Raw genomic sequence first — 16,906 nt, 5'->3', positions numbered from 1 at the left:
CCCTGTGCCAGCGCCTCAGCACCCTCACAGGGAACAGCTTCTGCCTAAGAGCTCATCTCAGTCTCCCCTGTTCTGGCAGGTTAAAGCCATTCCCCTTGGCCTGTCCCTACAGGCCCTTGTAAAGAGCTATTTGGTTATGGAGTCTCTGTCTGTGTAACACAGGGTGTAGCCCCAAGGTGGGGAGAAGACATTAGCTATAGAGACCCAAATGATGTCTTTCTGTTCCTCCCAGCTTATTCCCCACCCACCCCCAGACACACACAAACATAAAAACCAACCCGACTGACAGTTTCTATTAGCTTTTTAACAGATTTTTTAAAAAATGGCATTGAAAGGATTGCACCTTGTGACACAGATCACCTCTGACACTATACAAATAACTTATAATCCATCTACATCATTTACACCTGTACAGAGTAAACTGGACACCACAGACCACACTCCAACCCAGCGCAGAGTGTCTTGGCTTTGCAAGTAATTGCCTTGTGTGCCAGGGTACATGAATTCTCTCAGTGAAGCCCCGAGGAGGCAGAGGTGTGAAGAGCCACTGGCCCTCCCTTGAGCTCTGTGTTACCTTATGCAGCAGTGCAGGAGGACAAGCAGGGGTTTCCTGACTTGTTCCTGGACCTCCTGTTGAACTTCAGCTTCCTCCAGGACCAAAGCATTCACTGCTCAGGTGTGGTGTTGGTGAGGATCAGCTGTGTCTGACTTGTGAGGTGAACAGTACTGAAAAACTGAACGCTGCTGCTGAGATCTTGCAGCCTTGTGGCTCCTGGGGAAGAACATTAAGGCCTGAGGACTGTGCTTGGCTCAGCTGGGAGCAAGGGGCTGCATCTGCCAGCATTTCAAGACAACTTCCTTAGGAAACAGTCACATTGCTGTTGCCCAACAGGATCTTTCAGCTGTTGGTGCTGGTTTACGATTAAATAGCTCCTGGGATGGGGAGGCTTTTTACACTGCTGAATACCCCATCACATGCTGCCAGCTCTAGAGCTGCTATGCCCCACGAGTATGTTTCAGTGGTTGTTTTGGACTGCATGGTACGTTCAAAGTGAGAGTGGATAAACCTTTAGCTTGGGAATGGGAAGCAATGATGCCTGCTGTGCCAGGTGATAATGTGGACAGGAGCAGGAACACAGCAGCCGTGTGCTTGTTGGCAAAGAGAAGAAACAGGGAAATCTGAAGGCTGAGCCCTTTAAAGACTTATGTAGATGGCAAGAGACGCAAGAAGAACTGGGCGATTTCCATGGAACACGACCAGCCAGGACAGCCCAGAGGCTCAGAGCAGCTCTGCACCAGGGAAGCTGCTCTCTGGTGCCCCAAGCTGCGATACCTGCAGGGGAGCTCCTCGTTCTTGGTGTGACTCCAGAAGCTGAAGTGACTTTCCAGAGGTGCAGCTCCCCAGGGCTGGGCAGGCCCGGCACAGTCAGGACAGGGAGTGGGTTAGTCCGCAGCCATCAGGGCTAACACAGGTGTGTGCCAGAGCCACCACAGCTGGGTCAGCATCACACTGTAGCACAGGGACTCCCCATCAGTGACAGCCAGACGTGACTGGGGATAGCTGCTCGGCACACAGACAAAGCTAAAGGACATTTTCATCGGGCTGCTGATCCAAGCAAGCACCCCTGAGTGAAGGCAACCCAGGTAACGAGTTATCTGGGAGCTGAGAGAATAGTGCCATAGAAGGAACCCCCCAAATCCCCTCCAATGTGGATTTAGGGAAGATTCCCTGGGGACACTCCAGAAAGCACAGGTCACATTCAGAAAGTCAATAAATACACACTGTTTCTTCCATTGTTTCAGTCAGCCATAGAGTGGAATGCAGTCAGGGTCCTCCTGCACCATCATCCTTCACAGCGGCTTAGTCTGAGCCTCTCATTGCCCATCTGCAAACCAAGGGAGTGTTTGTACACTGTGGCAGCAGCAAAGGAAAAGAACTGGGAAGTCTTGCAGGCATCCTACCCACCCATCAATCGCAGGAGCACTTTTCTACATCTCTTACCCATGCATCAGACATGGACCAGACTGGGACTGCATGGCAGACTGGGTTGCAGAGGTATTGCTGGCTGACCTCACAGAGGAGATCTGCTGCTGCTGCTGAGGTTGTAGGTGGTTGTTGCTGAGATGTACAACTGGAGGGACATAACTGGCACTCATGAGGCTCCAGACCAGATGTGGATTGGTTGTGTAGTGAAGCCACAGCGAAATCCCAGGTGGACTCACAGGGTCAGCTCAGACATTGCAGAGCTGTTGTACTGCTTCACTGTCTGCTCAATGATGGCTTCTTCTTCAGGCAGATCTGTATCATTGACAGCCTATCCCACAGCACTGCCCAGGCAGGGCAAGCTGTTCGTGCCCTGTTCATCACCGCCAAATATTGCACCAGATTTCCCATTTCCTAGTTTCATTGTTTATATGGCACCTTTGAACCAAAAGCAGGTTTTCCACTGGCTCCCGTAGAAGCTGCATTAAACACAGGCTCTCCCAGTTGTGGTCAGGCATACAATGAGCTTTCCCAAATCAGTCAGGGGAATAACTGCTGATTTGCCCAAATACACCACCCTGCGCCGGAATGGAGAGTGTGCTGTACAGAACCCTGCACAACAGCCCTGATCCTCTGCTGGGCTATGAGATATCACCATGTTACTGCCAGGGACTGTGACCCACAGCACAGGCAGCACCCTCACCCCAGCTGTGTCTGCCCCAGGCTTCCTGAAATGAAGCAGCTCGAAGGTTTTCCTTGTTTTGTGCAAAAGGTTAAAACTCAATTCTCCAGCCTCGCTCTGCCCCTTGGCAGGGGGTCTCAGCTCTGGTCATCGCTGCCGTTCAGCAGGGCACAGCCCCATCCACCTCTGCTGTCGCAGCGGTTCACACCATGACCACTGTAAAATCACTGCTGGTGGCTTTTAGTATGTTTTCCTCTTCCGTCTCCTCTGTGATGAGCCAACATCACATCTCTCACACCAGCTTTTCCTTCATTGGATGACGCCTGCAAATGTGTTGATAGGCAGCAGCAGAGATTTGGGCATGTATTTCACAAGCCCCACATCTTCTGTTTTGTGCAGGTTGTATTTCATTGTCCTTGTCTTTTGCAAGCAGTAGCTGGGCTCTAGGCAAGGAGACACTTCCAGGCTGCAACAGCACAAGAATATATTTACTGCATGTGCAAATCTGCCCTCTAGTGCCAGAGCCTGATCTCAGACTGAACATCAGGTCCCTCCACTGACTGCCGAGGGAAGATGTGCGGCTGCTTTTATGCTTTGTCAACTGTTTTGACTGGAAAGATAGCTGATGTGTGTTAGTGTTTGACCAGAAAACCAGTGTCCTGAGTTCCCTTCTCATAAATTCACTTTACAGAATGTTCCATATGGCCCATGGACCTTGAACCACCAGTCTGCTCCTAAGACATCATATGTCACCGCAACTACTACAGGCACATTGATTCCTGCTATTTTCACAAGGCTGAATTCTCTCCCTCTACCTCCACATGCTTGAGACACTTTGGTGAGGAATGCAGTCAGTGGAGAGAGCATCAGTTCCATGGTATGATTCAGAAGACCCAAGATCTCACTTGTCCCTGGAGGTACCTATCTTTCTACTGTCTTAATGACAGCACCTCACCTAAAATGTAAGAACCATTTCAGTTCTCAGAGCATCCCCCAAAATACAAAGGAAAGCACCCCTTTCCCCGGAGAAGCAATGTATTTGCCCATGGGTCTTTTGTTGTGCAGGAGGATCAGGACTAGGACTAGATGGGAAACAGCTCTGCCACCCTGGCAGCCCAGCCAGGGTCACGGCAAGATGCACGGAGCCTGGCACATGTGGCATTCTCACCTGATCACATTCCTGTAGGTTCTTCTGCTGTCCTTGTCCAGACACACGGTGAAGGGCCTCTGCTCTGTGCTCCTGATTTTGATATCACGTGTTTTCAACCTGTTTGCCACAGCCTGGGTTGAGAGAGAAGGAAGAGCCCAATGAGTTTCTCACTTCTCTCGGATGGGTGGTGTATGCACAATGGGCTTGAAAGGGACAAATGATGTTTCTCTTTTTTAACCTCAGATGTGACACAAGGTGAATTGTTTTGCTGTAATTACAGCCCAGTCAAACATTGCCAAGGCAAACTTTACAAACTGGCAATGCTTGCACAGGCTGCAAGGTTTGGGATGTCTGATGGGGGCCATGGTCTGCTCTCCAGGGCTGTGGTGTATCTTTGCAAGCCACACAAACTGAAGTACTTTGGTGTTTCCAAAAGCCAGGTGAAAACAAGCACAGGTTGGTGCTGGTAAGCTACAAATACCATCTGAGAGACTGTAGGCTCCAACGCCCCAGTGACCAAGGTATAGCAACATTTAATGCCACCTAAACTGCAGCAATACATTCCCATGGGGCAGCATGTCCTCTGGGGTCTATTTGACCTCTCATGTAAAACATAAAGGAGAGGAGCTCAAGCTTTCAGTCCCATCTCTGGCATATCCAGCTTTCTGAATCTTGGCTTAAATCAGATTCTTTGAAGTCCCTGCTTCTTGTTTATGCTTTGGTTAAATGTTTCTCCAACAGCCTCTATTCTGGTGAGCTCTGTGGGGATGGACACAAGGAGTCTGAGCTGCTGCAGGTAAGGAGCTAATGGGGTGACCACAAAACTACAGACCTTCTCTTGTACTCAAACAGAGCCACAATGACAGGGGGGTTATTTCTCTACTTTGTCCCTGGGGTCAAATAAACCCCGCAGCAGCTCAGTCCTTCTGGGTGCCCTGAGGCAGGATTCAATGTGGTGCTGAACAGCAGGGATAGCATTTGGAGTGTTGGCTCAAAAATCTAGGCTTTTCCATGGAAAGTAATGGCAAAATAATCTAGGAGCAGGGTGACCCCAAAACCTTCTCCTCCCCAGAGACTGTTTCTGCTTCCCCCTTGTTGTAAGGATTCCCATGTGTTTTCTGTCCCCTCAAGGGCCATGAGCATCCACAGATACTTACTGAGAATGATCGTCCCGACAAGTTGTTGATCCGAACAATTTCAGTGATGTTCACATTCAGACATACCAGGTCTGCAACAGAAGCAGTGTGTTAGCCTTAGACATGGAATTATCTCAGCTCATCTTTGAGTGGGGCTGTTGCCAGATCCCACATTTGAGTGCACTGCCAGAGGTCCATGGGATACACAGGACAGCAGAAAAGGAGGATTCTAGCAAGCTTCATAGCCTAAAGGTTTGCACGGGATCATGCTCAGGGTGGAAACCCCAGAGGCTATGCTAAGGGCAAGGTGAAAGAGAAAGGCTGAAGCAAGAGGAGGTGCTGCCAAGCCTAGGTTATGGTTCTGATGAACTGAACCCCATGGTACAGGGAGCCTCAGGCACATCATTCATGAAGAACCAAGCAGGCACACAGACTGTGGTGACACTCACACATGCCTATTACTGATTCACCCACCACAGCCCAGGCACAACTGGCACTAATTACCATGGTCAGATTTACTCTGTCAAGCACCAGAAAACTCAGCAAACTCTCTTCACATGGTTCCAAGCAGGAAGAACCCACCTTCAGCCTCTTCAGCTGGGATGGCTTTCATCACCAGACCTGTGGACCGCAGGGACATAGCCAGCTCCTTCACCCGATCACTCAGCACAACCTGCAGGCAAGGCTCTGTTAGCTCACCCCGCCAGAGAGGGTGCAGGTTTTCCCACATGCAAGGTAAAGCAAGAGGCTTTTAAAGTTCACCATGAGCAATCTGTCCTCTTCCAGAGTGCAATTCCAGAGGAAAGGAGGGACAGAGCACTCCCAGGAGGTCTGTGCCACGCTGGGTACCCCTGTGAGCAGTGACATTTGGGGCTGCTGAGGGCCCCACTTACCTTCTTGTATGTTACTGTGAGATCTAAGCCAGGGCCATCCAGGGTCGTTTTCTTCTTGGTCGTGCTTAATTCTGCAAGGAAGGAATTGGATTGAGATTTCACTCATCCCACCTGTCTATGGTCAGCAGAGGGGTCCTCCCACGGGACAAGTCACCCCCTCTGTCACACAGCAGCTGTGCTCTGGCACAGTGGCCCTTCTCTCCTTGCCTATGGAATGAGGCTCTGTGCACTCAACAGGTCCAGCCCGATGGACTCACTCAAGGCTCTATGCCCATTAGCAATGGCAAACATCCATTGGAGTCAGCAGGGTGCATGGGCAGAAGGGCTGGATGTGCCTTCTGTAAAGGTCCAGTCTTCAAGCACCCTTATCTCATCACCGGGAACTCAAGGAAGCTGCACGTCTAACAGGGAAAACATCTGGCCAAAAGGATGGCTGTAAAGCCTTGCTTATTTCATCAACAGAAACATGGTGCTGGTCCAACTTTAAGTCCTGGAGCCAGGCAAAGGCACAGCTCTACCACTGCAGGCTGAGGGACAGGGTGAGCTGGAGCTGCGCAGGACCCCGCAGCGGGTGGCAGCCGCAGGGCTCAGCTCAGGGGACACACGCACCTCTGTGGGAGATGCTGTCCTGGCCCTGGGTGCGCAGCTCCGTGAGGAACACGTCCTCGGCTGGCTCCTGCGCAGGGTCGTTGAAGAAAACCTGGAAGAGAGACACTCTCCATGAGCAGCGTCCCCTCCACTGGGTGTCACTGCACACATACGAGTCCCTTCCCAGCCACCCACCCACGGAGCACGCAGAGCCGCTTCCAGGCCTGCCTGCAGGTGCTGACCGAGCTTCAAGGCACGTAATTTCTAACTGATGCACTTAAAACCAACGGGTCACTTCAGAGCTAGTCATTATTTCCTTTTCATAGGCTTGTTTTGAGCAAAACGTGAAGATGGACAGAGGAATTGATGCACCCTCAGCAAGTTTGCCGATGACACCAAGCTGTGTGGTTCTGTTGATACGCTGGAGGGAAGGAATGCCATTCAGAGGGACCTTGACACACTTGTGAGGTGGGACAATGCCGAGCTCGTGAAGTTCAACCAAGCCAAGGGCAAGGTCCTACACCTGGGTCGGAGCAATCCCAGACACAGCTACAGGCTGGGCAGAGAAGAGATTCAGAACAGTCCTGGGGAGAAGGGTTAGGGTTGATGAGAAAATGAACACGAACTGGCTTCAGTGTGTGCTCGCAGCCAAGAAAGCAACCGTATCCTGGGCTGCATCAAAAGGAACGTGACCAGCAGGTCAAAGGAGGTGATCCTGCCCCTGCACTCTGCTCTCGTGACACCTCACTTGCAGCACTGTGAGCAGTTCTGGTGTCCTCAACATAAAGAGGATATGGAGCTGTTGGAACAAGTCCAGAAGAGGCCATGAGGATGATCAGGGGACTGGAGCACCTCCTGTGTGGAAACAGGCTGAGAAAGTTGGGGCTGTTCAGCCTGGAGAAGAGAAGGCTGCATGGAGACCTCAGAGCAGCTTCCAGTGTCTGAAGGGGGCTACAAGGATGCTGGACAGGGACTCTTCATCAGGGACTGTAGTGATAGGACAAGGGGTGATGGGTTCAAACTGATACAGGGGAAGTTTAGGTTAGATGTGAGGAAGAAGTTCTTCCCTATGAGGGTGCTGAGACTGCCCAGGGTGCCCAGAGAAGCTGTGGCTGCCCCATCCCTGTCAGTGCTCAGGGCCAGGCTGGACAGATCCTTGGGTGACATGGTTTAGTGTGAGGCATCCCTGCCCGTGGCAGGGAGTTGGGACTGAATGATCCTAAGGTCCTTTCTAACCCAAAATGTTCTATGATTCTATGATCCTGTGAGGTGTGGAAGAACCTCTCCTAAGCCTACATCCAGCTCCTGTGGGACTTGACCCTCACTTCCAGGAAAACTCTTTTCAGCTAAAGGGGAACACTGTGGTCTTAACCAAAAAAGGCAGACTAGACCCAGTGATTCCAGATGAAGCAGCATCACACCATGTGTGACAACAGGGTAGGTTGAGCACCGCTATCTGAAAACCACATCTGGAGTCAGTTCCTCTTCCCCTGCTTGAGTCACCCAGCCTCTCACTTGCTTTTGATTTTTGTCTTGGAGGAGAAATGAGTGAAATGAAAATTCATCAAAAAACCCCAGTCCCAACCACACAAGCTGCAGACCTGGTTGTCCAAGGGTCTACAAGCTCCATGTTTTTAGTTCAAGTCCTGGTCATGCTCTCCTAGTAGTTCCCAAAGTCCTTCCAGCTCTTTGCAAGCCACATACCAGTTTGCTCATGCAATGGCTGCTCCTTTGCTGCGTAGGTTACCACATTGGCTACGTGTAGACTAAAAGGAGGTACGTGCATTAGTACCACCCTGAGCTTTGAAGGGGGAGAACTGCTGGGGAAGCAGTGGGAGTTGATGTTACGTGACCAAATGCAGTAGTTTTTTGCTCTCATATCAAGGGCCAGGTCTCACTCTGATGCCATTTCACAGACAAGCTGGCAGAAAAGAAACAAACTGGTGTTTCAGAAAGCCCTGCAAGGCACAGGAAGGTTTTGGCAAAGCCACTGAGAAAAATTCCTGTTTGCTCCCAGCATCCAAAGCAGCAGGAGGAGCCAGAGCTGAGCTATCCCTATCCAGCAGAGCAGGAAATCTGGGCCCTTACATTTCAGGGCTCACTTTGCTGACCTGCATGATCCTGAAACGGTCTTCCCAGGATCACTGATTTTGTCAGAGCTTGTACATTGATTCTGTATGTGATGTACATGAGCTACATGTCGCTAGATCTGGGAGCCAGGCAAGGAGGGGAGAAGTTAAGGAGCAGGAGATCAAGGCTCAGATATGCTCTAAGCTACCAGACTTGGCACAGCTCTGCTAGCAGTGGGGCTCTACAAGCCCTGTAGGGCCACCTGAAGGCACAAGAGATGGGGCACCCACCTTCACAGCATAGACCTGGAAGAAGACAGGCTGGATGCCCATGCGAACGTAGTAAGCGATCACATCAGTGATGAACAGATCAGTCACAAGATGTTTGCTCGGTGAGGAAGGCTGTGGGGGACAAATCACATCATGGATCAGCCACAGTCACTTCTCAAAAACACTGCCACAAACCCTCGCACCTGCTTTGGTAAATGATGAGCAAGGAGCTGCCGTTCCATAAGTAGTCAAAGCAAATGGGAGCAGCAAAGGCTTGCACCCACCTACCAGCCCTTTCTGGAGGCTATCAGTGGTGGTTCAAGCTGCTGGGAAATGAGAACTGGGGGATTTCAGTAAATGCCTCATTTACATTTTCTTTCTTGAAATCTGCCATTCCCTGTCCCTTGGCCAAAAAAACCCACCACTGGGTCTTATGGGCTGGGGCAATGCAGCCACATGCACCTCTGCTGCAGGGCCCTGGTGGAGGGAGCAAGCCCTTGTCTTGGGGCAAGGAGGAGCTGCAGGGCACAGGCTCATCCTCAGGGATGGCAGATGTGCTTGGGCAATGGGCTGGGCTGGGGAGTTGGGCAGGTTTCCCTCGTACCATGGTGGCCAGCTTGGGAATCATGTGGCACAGAGTGTTGATGTTGCTCTCATACCACGGGTCGGCTCTGCCCAGGTACCCAGCCACCTCGCAGAGCTCCTCTTGGCCAGAGGCAGCATGGTCCTGTGGGAGAAACACACAGCTCAGGGTATGAGCATGGCTCAGAACACCAGGAGATGCAGAGAAGGCAGAGGGAGCTGGGCATGAGCAACTCCCACATCCCTCCCCCTTCCCTGCTTGGTCCAGAGAAGACAACAAAACATTGCTTGCAGCACTCACTTAGCAGGTGCTCAAGAACAAAACCTAAGTGAAGAATGAAAAGAGAAATACTCAGTTTCATAACAGGTACTTGTCAGAACACACAGCAGGCTCTGGGCCAGCTTAAAATATTGTATAAAGAGCAACTGTTTATTTATTGCTGTCATGAGGCTGCCAGAGGGGAAGAGGTTTGCCCATGATAGGCTGGAATGACCTGTAGAACTAAAATGGGCCATGATCAAGTAGGCAAAGCTCTCAGTAAGGGTGACCACTTCCCCTAGGTGTTCGGGAGGTGAGAAAAACATCACTCCTTTGCTAAAGCTCCCTCAATCCTCCTATAACTGGGCTGTAGAAGCAAAACTGAATACCACTTCTAGGTTGTGCATCATCACCCATCAGGCTGATTGGAGCAACCTGAATGTCTCAAGCTGATGGATTCCTGAAGCCAGTGTGCAAACTGGGTTCAGCCACCCTGTCTTGGCTCCCATCCTCTTTGTTCTAGGAACAAGGCATTAACGAATATGAATTTCCAGTAAATCCCCTCCTCTTCCTCCCAAACCACCATCGGGTGTTGGCAACCAGCAGCAGAGCCCAGACCCACCGTAACATCCAAGGTGTTTGGCTGCCCCGTCACCACCGGTATGTAGTAGAACTGCAGGTTCAGCCTGGAAGTCAGGAAAACTCGCCGGGTCTCCCGCTTCCTTGGAGTGGAAAATAAGCAGCCGTGTCACAGGGGGAGGTGGAAGGAAGAACTTGGCTCTTGCCAAGGCTGGGCAGTGCCAGGAGACCGCAGCTGCTCTATTACAGGAGCACATGCCCTGCTCACACACCTCCTTTGGCCAGCAGTACAGGATGGCAGCAATGCCCTTGGGTTCCCAATGTGAGCAAGGGGAGATGATGGGGGAAAGGGGTGTCTTGCACAAAGGTTCCCAGATGGGACCCATGGAACACTGCACCTAGCTCTGCTGCCTGCACCATGACCCAGGCCCATCCCATGCTGTGCTCCTGCACCAGGTGAACCAGCTGGAAAAAGCCAGCTGAAAAACAGCTTTGCTTTAGGATCTTCTCCTTTTGCATAGGAAACATCTTGCCTCATTTATTGTTCATTTAACTATTTTCATGGGCTGAAGGGAAGAACCCACTCTGTGCATTATTTGGAGTAACAGAGCCAAATGATGCCATGCAGCCAGTGAAATCAGATGCATTTGAATCATTGAATCACAGAACAGTTTGTGTTGGAAGGGACCTTAAAGCTCATTCAGTTCCAACCCCTGCCACGAGCAGGGACACCTTCCACTGGAGCAGCTTGCTCCAAGCCCCTGTGTCCAACCTGGCCTTGAACACTGCCAGGGATGGGGCAGCCACAGCTTCTCTGGGCACCCTGTGCCAGCGCCTCAGCACCCTCACAGGGAACAGCTTCTGCCTAAGAGCTCATCTCAGTCTCCCCTGTTCTGGCAGGTTAAAGCCATTCCACTTGGCCTGTCCCTACAGACCCTTGTCCCAAGCCTCTCTCCAGGTTTCCTGCAGCCCCTTTAGGCACTGGAGCTGCTCTAAAGTTTTCCCTTCAGGAGCCTTCTCTTGTCCAGGCTGCCCCAGCCCAGCTCTCTCAGCCTGGCTTCATGCTTAGGTGCAAAACACCAAGGTCCCATCTTGTCCCAGGTACTGCTGGAGCCCAACCCCATCCCAACCTTCCTGGCTACTTTAACCACCTGAAGAACAAAGCCCCTCCTCTGTCCTCCCTTCCCCAGGCCCCCAGAGGCTGGGGCCACTGCTTACCTCAAGGAGTGGTAGGCTTGGGCCAGGCGCCCCAGGATGCGGTCATCGCCCAGCAGCAGGATGCGGGCAGTGTGCAGCCTCTGGAGCGGGGCTGCCGGCGCGGGGGGGCTGCCTGCTCTCCTCTGCAGCTTCGCGGGGGGCTTTGCGGCGGGGCCGCTGCCGCCAGCCTGCAGGAAGGCCACGCTCTCCAGCGGCGACGGCTTCTTCTTGATGCCGCCCTTCCTGTGGAGCCGGGACTGCTCCGCTTCGCCGCCGCAGGGCGCGCAGGGCTCCTCTCCCGGCGCGGGCAGGTCGCGCTCGATGCCGCTGTCAGTGGAGAGCACCGAGAAGCGGCTCTGCTCACAGCACTCGCAGTCCGAAATGATGTCCTGGATCTCGAAGCTGTCCAGGTCCTGGCTGAGGCAGTCGGGCTCGCAGCTCTGCGACAGCGGGCGGATGAACAGCACCAACTCCTTCCCTGCGGGCAGAACCGAGCTCGAGGAGGGAAATACAACAGGGGCAGGCTGAGCTCTAGTCCTGCCCCAGCTCCCCTCTTCTTACGCCAGTACCTCCTCCAAGAGGAGTCACTCTTCCAGTCCTGTCTCACATTGCACCACGAAGAGAGCTCAGTATCACTCAGACTGGGGACTTTGGGCACATCCTGGTGCAGTCTGTCCCATGGGGGTTCCTTTCTCATCTCCTTCATCCGTTTTTCCCCCTAATCCCCTGATCTGACCCCAACAGCCCTCACGTCAGCCCACAGTCAGCAGGAGCCTCCATGGGTTGGCCTTTCAGCAAAGGTTATGAAACTCACTGTTTGAGAACCAGGACTAAATGAAATGTTTTGCACAGGCTTCCCAACCTCAGGCACCACCCAAACCCCCCACAGCCAGCCCAGGGCACTCACAGAGCTGGTCATCTTCTGTCCAGAGGTGAAAACTGATGTTGGGGTTGGGGAGAGGCGTACCCTGCATCCCTCCCAGGGGAGCACTGCCTGGGAGAGACAAGGATGTTGTAACACAGAAGCGTTTTCCCACAGAGGTGCTGTGTTTCAGACCCGCGCTGACATAGCCTATACTATCTCTTGGCAATCTCAGCTGAAATGCAGGGGAGTCCTCTGACCCCACCATTGCTGGTGATCTTTATCCCATTATGGCTCTCAGAGAAGCAGAGAGACAATTCAATAGCTCATTGCCACAAAGGAGATGTTCCACCTCCTCTCCCTCACAAAAAGATTTGAGTGAGGAGCTGTGATGGACTGGAATGTTTGTTATAGTCTGTGCAGCCCCTTTGGCACCTGGCTGGAATAGAGCACTGCCAGGGATGGAAGGAGATGGCAGCACCGCTGCCCACCACAGCAGTACAAGGAGGTCTCAAGGAGTGATGCACAATGTCTTCTCAGTCAGGGCCACAGCAGGATATGTCTTGCACCAGCAGAGCACTAGAAAGTCTGTCCACCATTTGCAAATGACAGATACATGCCTCTGAGCCCCAGGGCACCTGAATTAGCAGCAGCAATCCCCACAGTCCCTTCCCTCAGGTGACAAGTCTGCCTTCCACTGCCATGTGCAGTTTGTCATCCTGGACATCAGGTCACCACAAGGAGCCAGCTTGCAAGGACCTGATCCCAGTGGTGGGTACTGCTGAAGTGGAGGCAGAAGGGAGGTGGGGATGGACAGCCATAGGAAGGCACAGAGGCAAGGTCCTGCCAGCTTGCTCAGCTCCCTGGACCCCTGTGCATGGCTGGCTGGAGCTCACCTGCCTGTGAGGAGCCGAGGATGCTGTGGTGGATCTTCTCCAGCCTCTCTGTGTGCTGCCCGCGGTCAGTGCCAGCCTCACTTCCTGCACACTCCACTGCCACTACCACTTGCTGGAACCAGTGCTCCACATCAGTGCTGGACATATCCTGTCATGAGGAGCGGCTGTTAACACCCGGAGGCATGAAAAGAGGTGATGCTGCACAGGCAGGGCCACAGGATGGGGCAGAAAGATGGCAAGTGAGTCCTGCCAAAATCAGTGTTCCATAGCAGAGGACACAGATGTCCTCTTGCCCCCAGGGAAGGCTGAAGGAGGAGAGGTGCTGGCTGTGCTATCTACTTGAAGCTATTTCTGGCAGGTTTTCAGCTGATGGGCATGAGCTGCAGCAGAGCTGGCAGCTCACACGACCCACAGGAGATGGGGACAGCAGGCACACCAAGGTGTCATTGGAGTGGAAATCCCTGAGAGCCCCTGCAGAGCTGCCTTTTACAACCATTTGTCTTACTGTGACCCCACGGCTCCTTGAAGGAGGTTTTGGAGGAAAGTGGTTGAAATGTGTCCAGTGCGGTATCCTGCAATGCCCAGCAGCTCAAGGAGGAGCGGGTGTTTCACTGCAGAGCCCAGCTTTGCTGTGCAAAACTGAAGACTCAAAATGAATATTCAGAACCTTTGGCTCCTCCTGCAGTAAGTCTTCTATATTTAAAGAAGTTTTTTAGTGTGCCACCAGCTCTGCTCATAGCCCAGCCTTGCAAGTACCAGTGGGGCTGCTGGGGCTGGAGACCAGCAGTGAGGACCCAGCAGGGCTTCTCCACTTACTGGAACATCTCTCCATGCTCAGAGGTGTCCAGCAAGAGCAGGACCATTGGGAAACCACTCGTGATGTTACAGAAGTGCTGCCCCTTACCTGGAGGCTCGCCTTCAAGCCACTGATGTCGCAGCCCTCTCCCAGGGCTGCCTGCATGGCATGGATGATCACGTAGCACATGCATGCCCTCGGGCTCTGAGAGACCTGAGCTGCCTCCGTGTCGGTGACCAGCGCATTGCAGATGGCTTCAGAGAGCAGCTCTGGATCAGCAAAGATGAAAATCCTGCGTGGGCAAGAGTGAGGGAAAAAGGGAGAAGAGAAGGCTCAGGGAGACCTCAGAACAGACTCCTCCTAATACACACAGAGTTGCTCCCATGAGGGTTTTGGACCTGCAGACGCAGCATCACCCCAAGCTCCGTCACTCCAGCAGCACCTTACCACAACCCAAGATCACCCACCATTCCATGGGGAATGGCTTTAACCTGCCAGAACAGAGGAGACTGAGATGAGCTCTTAGGCAGAAGCTCTTCCCTGTGAGGGTGCTGAGGCACTGGCACAGGGTGCCCAGAGAAGCTGTGGCTGCCCCATCCCTGGCAGTGTTCAAGGCCAGGTTGGACACAGGGGCTTGGAGCAGCTGCTCCAGTGGAAGGGGTCCCTGCCCGTGGCAGGGTTTGGAGCTGGATGAGCTTTAAGGTCCCTTCCAATACAAACCAGGCTGGGATTCTGTGATTCTAAGATGAGGATTTCACATTACTGATATCAGGGCATATCTGTTATCCCACACAAAGAAAAACAGTTGCTGTTGATATTCCCCTTCTATGCCCTCTCTTCCCAGCAAAGGAAGCTCCCGGCCTCCCAGGGCCACAGAAATAAATTGGAGTACATGGAAGGAATACAAAGCTCATTTTAGTGAGGCACTTGATGCCACCAAATTGTTTCCCCCAGGAGCACAAACTGCCATGTGGGTTATGTTAAAATTTCCTGTTCCAATCAACATTAATTCAGGGCAGGAAAAGGCCAGATTTCACTGTGAGACTATAAAAGAAATTACAGTAACAGTACATTGGAAGGGCTCTACTCACTTTTCCTGATAAGGATATGGGTCACTTTTGAGGCTTTGTTCGGAAATGACCATTCTCTGGTACAACATTCCTAGGAAGTGCAAGAAGATAAACACGCAGGAGTCAGAGCATGAGAAACGACAACACAGCTCATTGGAGCTGCTCAGCACTACTCCTGGTTGTGGGTCTGCCAAGCTGGTGAACACGCACTGCAGTGAGACAGATGTAAAAGAGCCAAGAATCAGGCCCAGAGTTAAAAATAGTCAAGGACAAAGATAGACCATGTTACAGAAAAAGAAAACTCCTCCTATTCAGGGACCATTTCCTGTATTTCCCTTCCTTTGTTTAGTGGATTATGAGGTTGGGAGCAGAGTAGGAAGCAGAAGGAAGAGCCCTGCTCCCAGCCATGTCCCAGCTCCCAGGGCCATGTCAGGAGACAGTGTTTGGTGGACATGAAGAGCACAACATGCTTCTGAATCAGGAGAGACGTGCTTTGCCCTCACCCATCTCTTGGGTGGGGAAGATACATCTACCCCACATTGCAGCCATCTCATGAACCTTGTTGTGAACCCCGCTGGACATCACCATCTCCCCACACTGAATCCTTCTTTCACCAGGAGTCAGGTGAGTTAAAGGTGGACCTGGAGCTCCAAATAATGCAGTGCTGGGGAAGAATGGTTGGAGTGATGCTGATGAGCTGAGACTACCAAAAATGGCACTTTCTCTCTAATGTCCCACCAGGTCTCTCATATTCTCCCTCCACCTCACAAGCTACCTGCACCTTGCACTGTTTTACAGGAATGCTTTTAAAGATTCTTATTAAAGATAACTTTAATGAGAAGCATTTTAATGAGCAACACAGAGAAAAATGAAACTAGAGCTGTCCTCTGGCTTGCTTCCTAAAAGGGGATGTTCTCTGCAGAAGCTAATGATGTTTTAGTGTCTAAAACCTGATGCACAGGTAGTGGAGGGAGAACCCATGCCCCTCAGCCTGCAACTAAGTCTTGGAGATTTCACTTTGGGAAAGGAGACCTCTACAAAATGTACTGAGATGTCCATGCTGGAGCACAGGAAAACTTTCCTCACATAGACAGATGGTGTATGTGTACCTGGCATTAGACAGGCTGGACTTGATTCTGGTGGTGCCTACACCAACAGCAGGAAAACCCCAATGTTTTGTGCCATTAACTAAGGCTCAACAGCCTGAAATCAGGAGAGGGGAACCCTCCATTCAAATGCACCCTTAACACTCGCAAGCATTTGTCCACTCCCTGCAGAAATCCCTGCCATGGCCCTCTGCATTGGGCAAAAGCCAACTGAGGTATGGAAATCCCCCCAAGATCTCACTACCATTGCCTCCGGGACCCAAGCCATTCACTGTGCCATGCATGGGCAGAGAGAGCCCTCATACCTGGTGCTGTCCTTTCCATCTTCAGCCTGACGGCATAGTCCAAGCCAATGGTGCAGAAAGGCTTGGGCAGGGTGAGCAGCTTCTTGCAGAAATCATACACTCTGCCACAGAGCTCGTCGGAGATGCAGGGAGCCTGGAGTAAGAAAGGGGCAGATAAGGAGATGCCACAGGGTGCTCTCCCCACAGCACACCCCAGGGTGGGAAGACACAGAGCTATGCCAAGCTCAATATGGATTTAGATGCAATAGAAGAAGCAGAACCAGGCCCAGCAATGGTTTGGAAACCTCCAGCAGTACCCACTGAAGGGCAGGGAGCATGTTTTTGCCAGCTTGTGGCTTCCTGCACCATCAGGCACCTGAAGAGCTCCAGAGGAGGGGATGAGCTGGAAGGGTCTTTCACTTCCACACACGTCAGAGCTCACAGTGCCTCAGCCACCAAACAGCACACTGCAAAATGCGCGTTTGAGTCCACTTGTGATGGCC

General features: G+C 52.1%; 1 protein-coding gene across 2 annotated transcripts in view; it reads right to left on the bottom strand.

The window, feature by feature from the left end:
• Window positions 1-286: 286 nt before the first annotated feature.
• The window catches only part of PIK3R6 (phosphoinositide-3-kinase regulatory subunit 6), a 35,597-nt gene continuing 18,977 nt past the window's right edge, over window positions 287-16,906 (bottom strand). For both annotated transcript variants that reach the window (XM_034067613.1, XM_034067614.1), the window contains 15 exons: window positions 16,425-16,557; window positions 15,035-15,104; window positions 14,052-14,235; window positions 13,148-13,295; window positions 12,297-12,383; window positions 11,411-11,867; window positions 10,236-10,335; window positions 9,377-9,499; window positions 8,794-8,904; window positions 6,455-6,545; window positions 5,846-5,916; window positions 5,535-5,625; window positions 4,974-5,044; window positions 3,835-3,947; window positions 287-3,132 (listed from right to left, as the gene is read on the bottom strand). In XM_034067613.1, coding sequence (XP_033923504.1) covers window positions 2,976-3,132; window positions 3,835-3,947; window positions 4,974-5,044; window positions 5,535-5,625; window positions 5,846-5,916; window positions 6,455-6,545; window positions 8,794-8,904; window positions 9,377-9,499; window positions 10,236-10,335; window positions 11,411-11,867; window positions 12,297-12,383; window positions 13,148-13,295; window positions 14,052-14,235; window positions 15,035-15,104; window positions 16,425-16,557 — 2,007 coding nt within the window. In that variant the 3' untranslated portion in view covers window positions 287-2,975. The remainder of the gene's footprint in view (window positions 3,133-3,834; window positions 3,948-4,973; window positions 5,045-5,534; window positions 5,626-5,845; window positions 5,917-6,454; window positions 6,546-8,793; window positions 8,905-9,376; window positions 9,500-10,235; window positions 10,336-11,410; window positions 11,868-12,296; window positions 12,384-13,147; window positions 13,296-14,051; window positions 14,236-15,034; window positions 15,105-16,424; window positions 16,558-16,906) is intronic.

The sequence above is a fragment of the Melopsittacus undulatus genome, chromosome 11 (assembly GCF_012275295.1).
Source record: "Melopsittacus undulatus isolate bMelUnd1 chromosome 11, bMelUnd1.mat.Z, whole genome shotgun sequence".
Classification (NCBI taxonomy): domain Eukaryota; kingdom Metazoa; phylum Chordata; class Aves; order Psittaciformes; family Psittaculidae; genus Melopsittacus; species Melopsittacus undulatus.
This window is presented reverse-complemented; position numbering and strand designations above follow the sequence as displayed.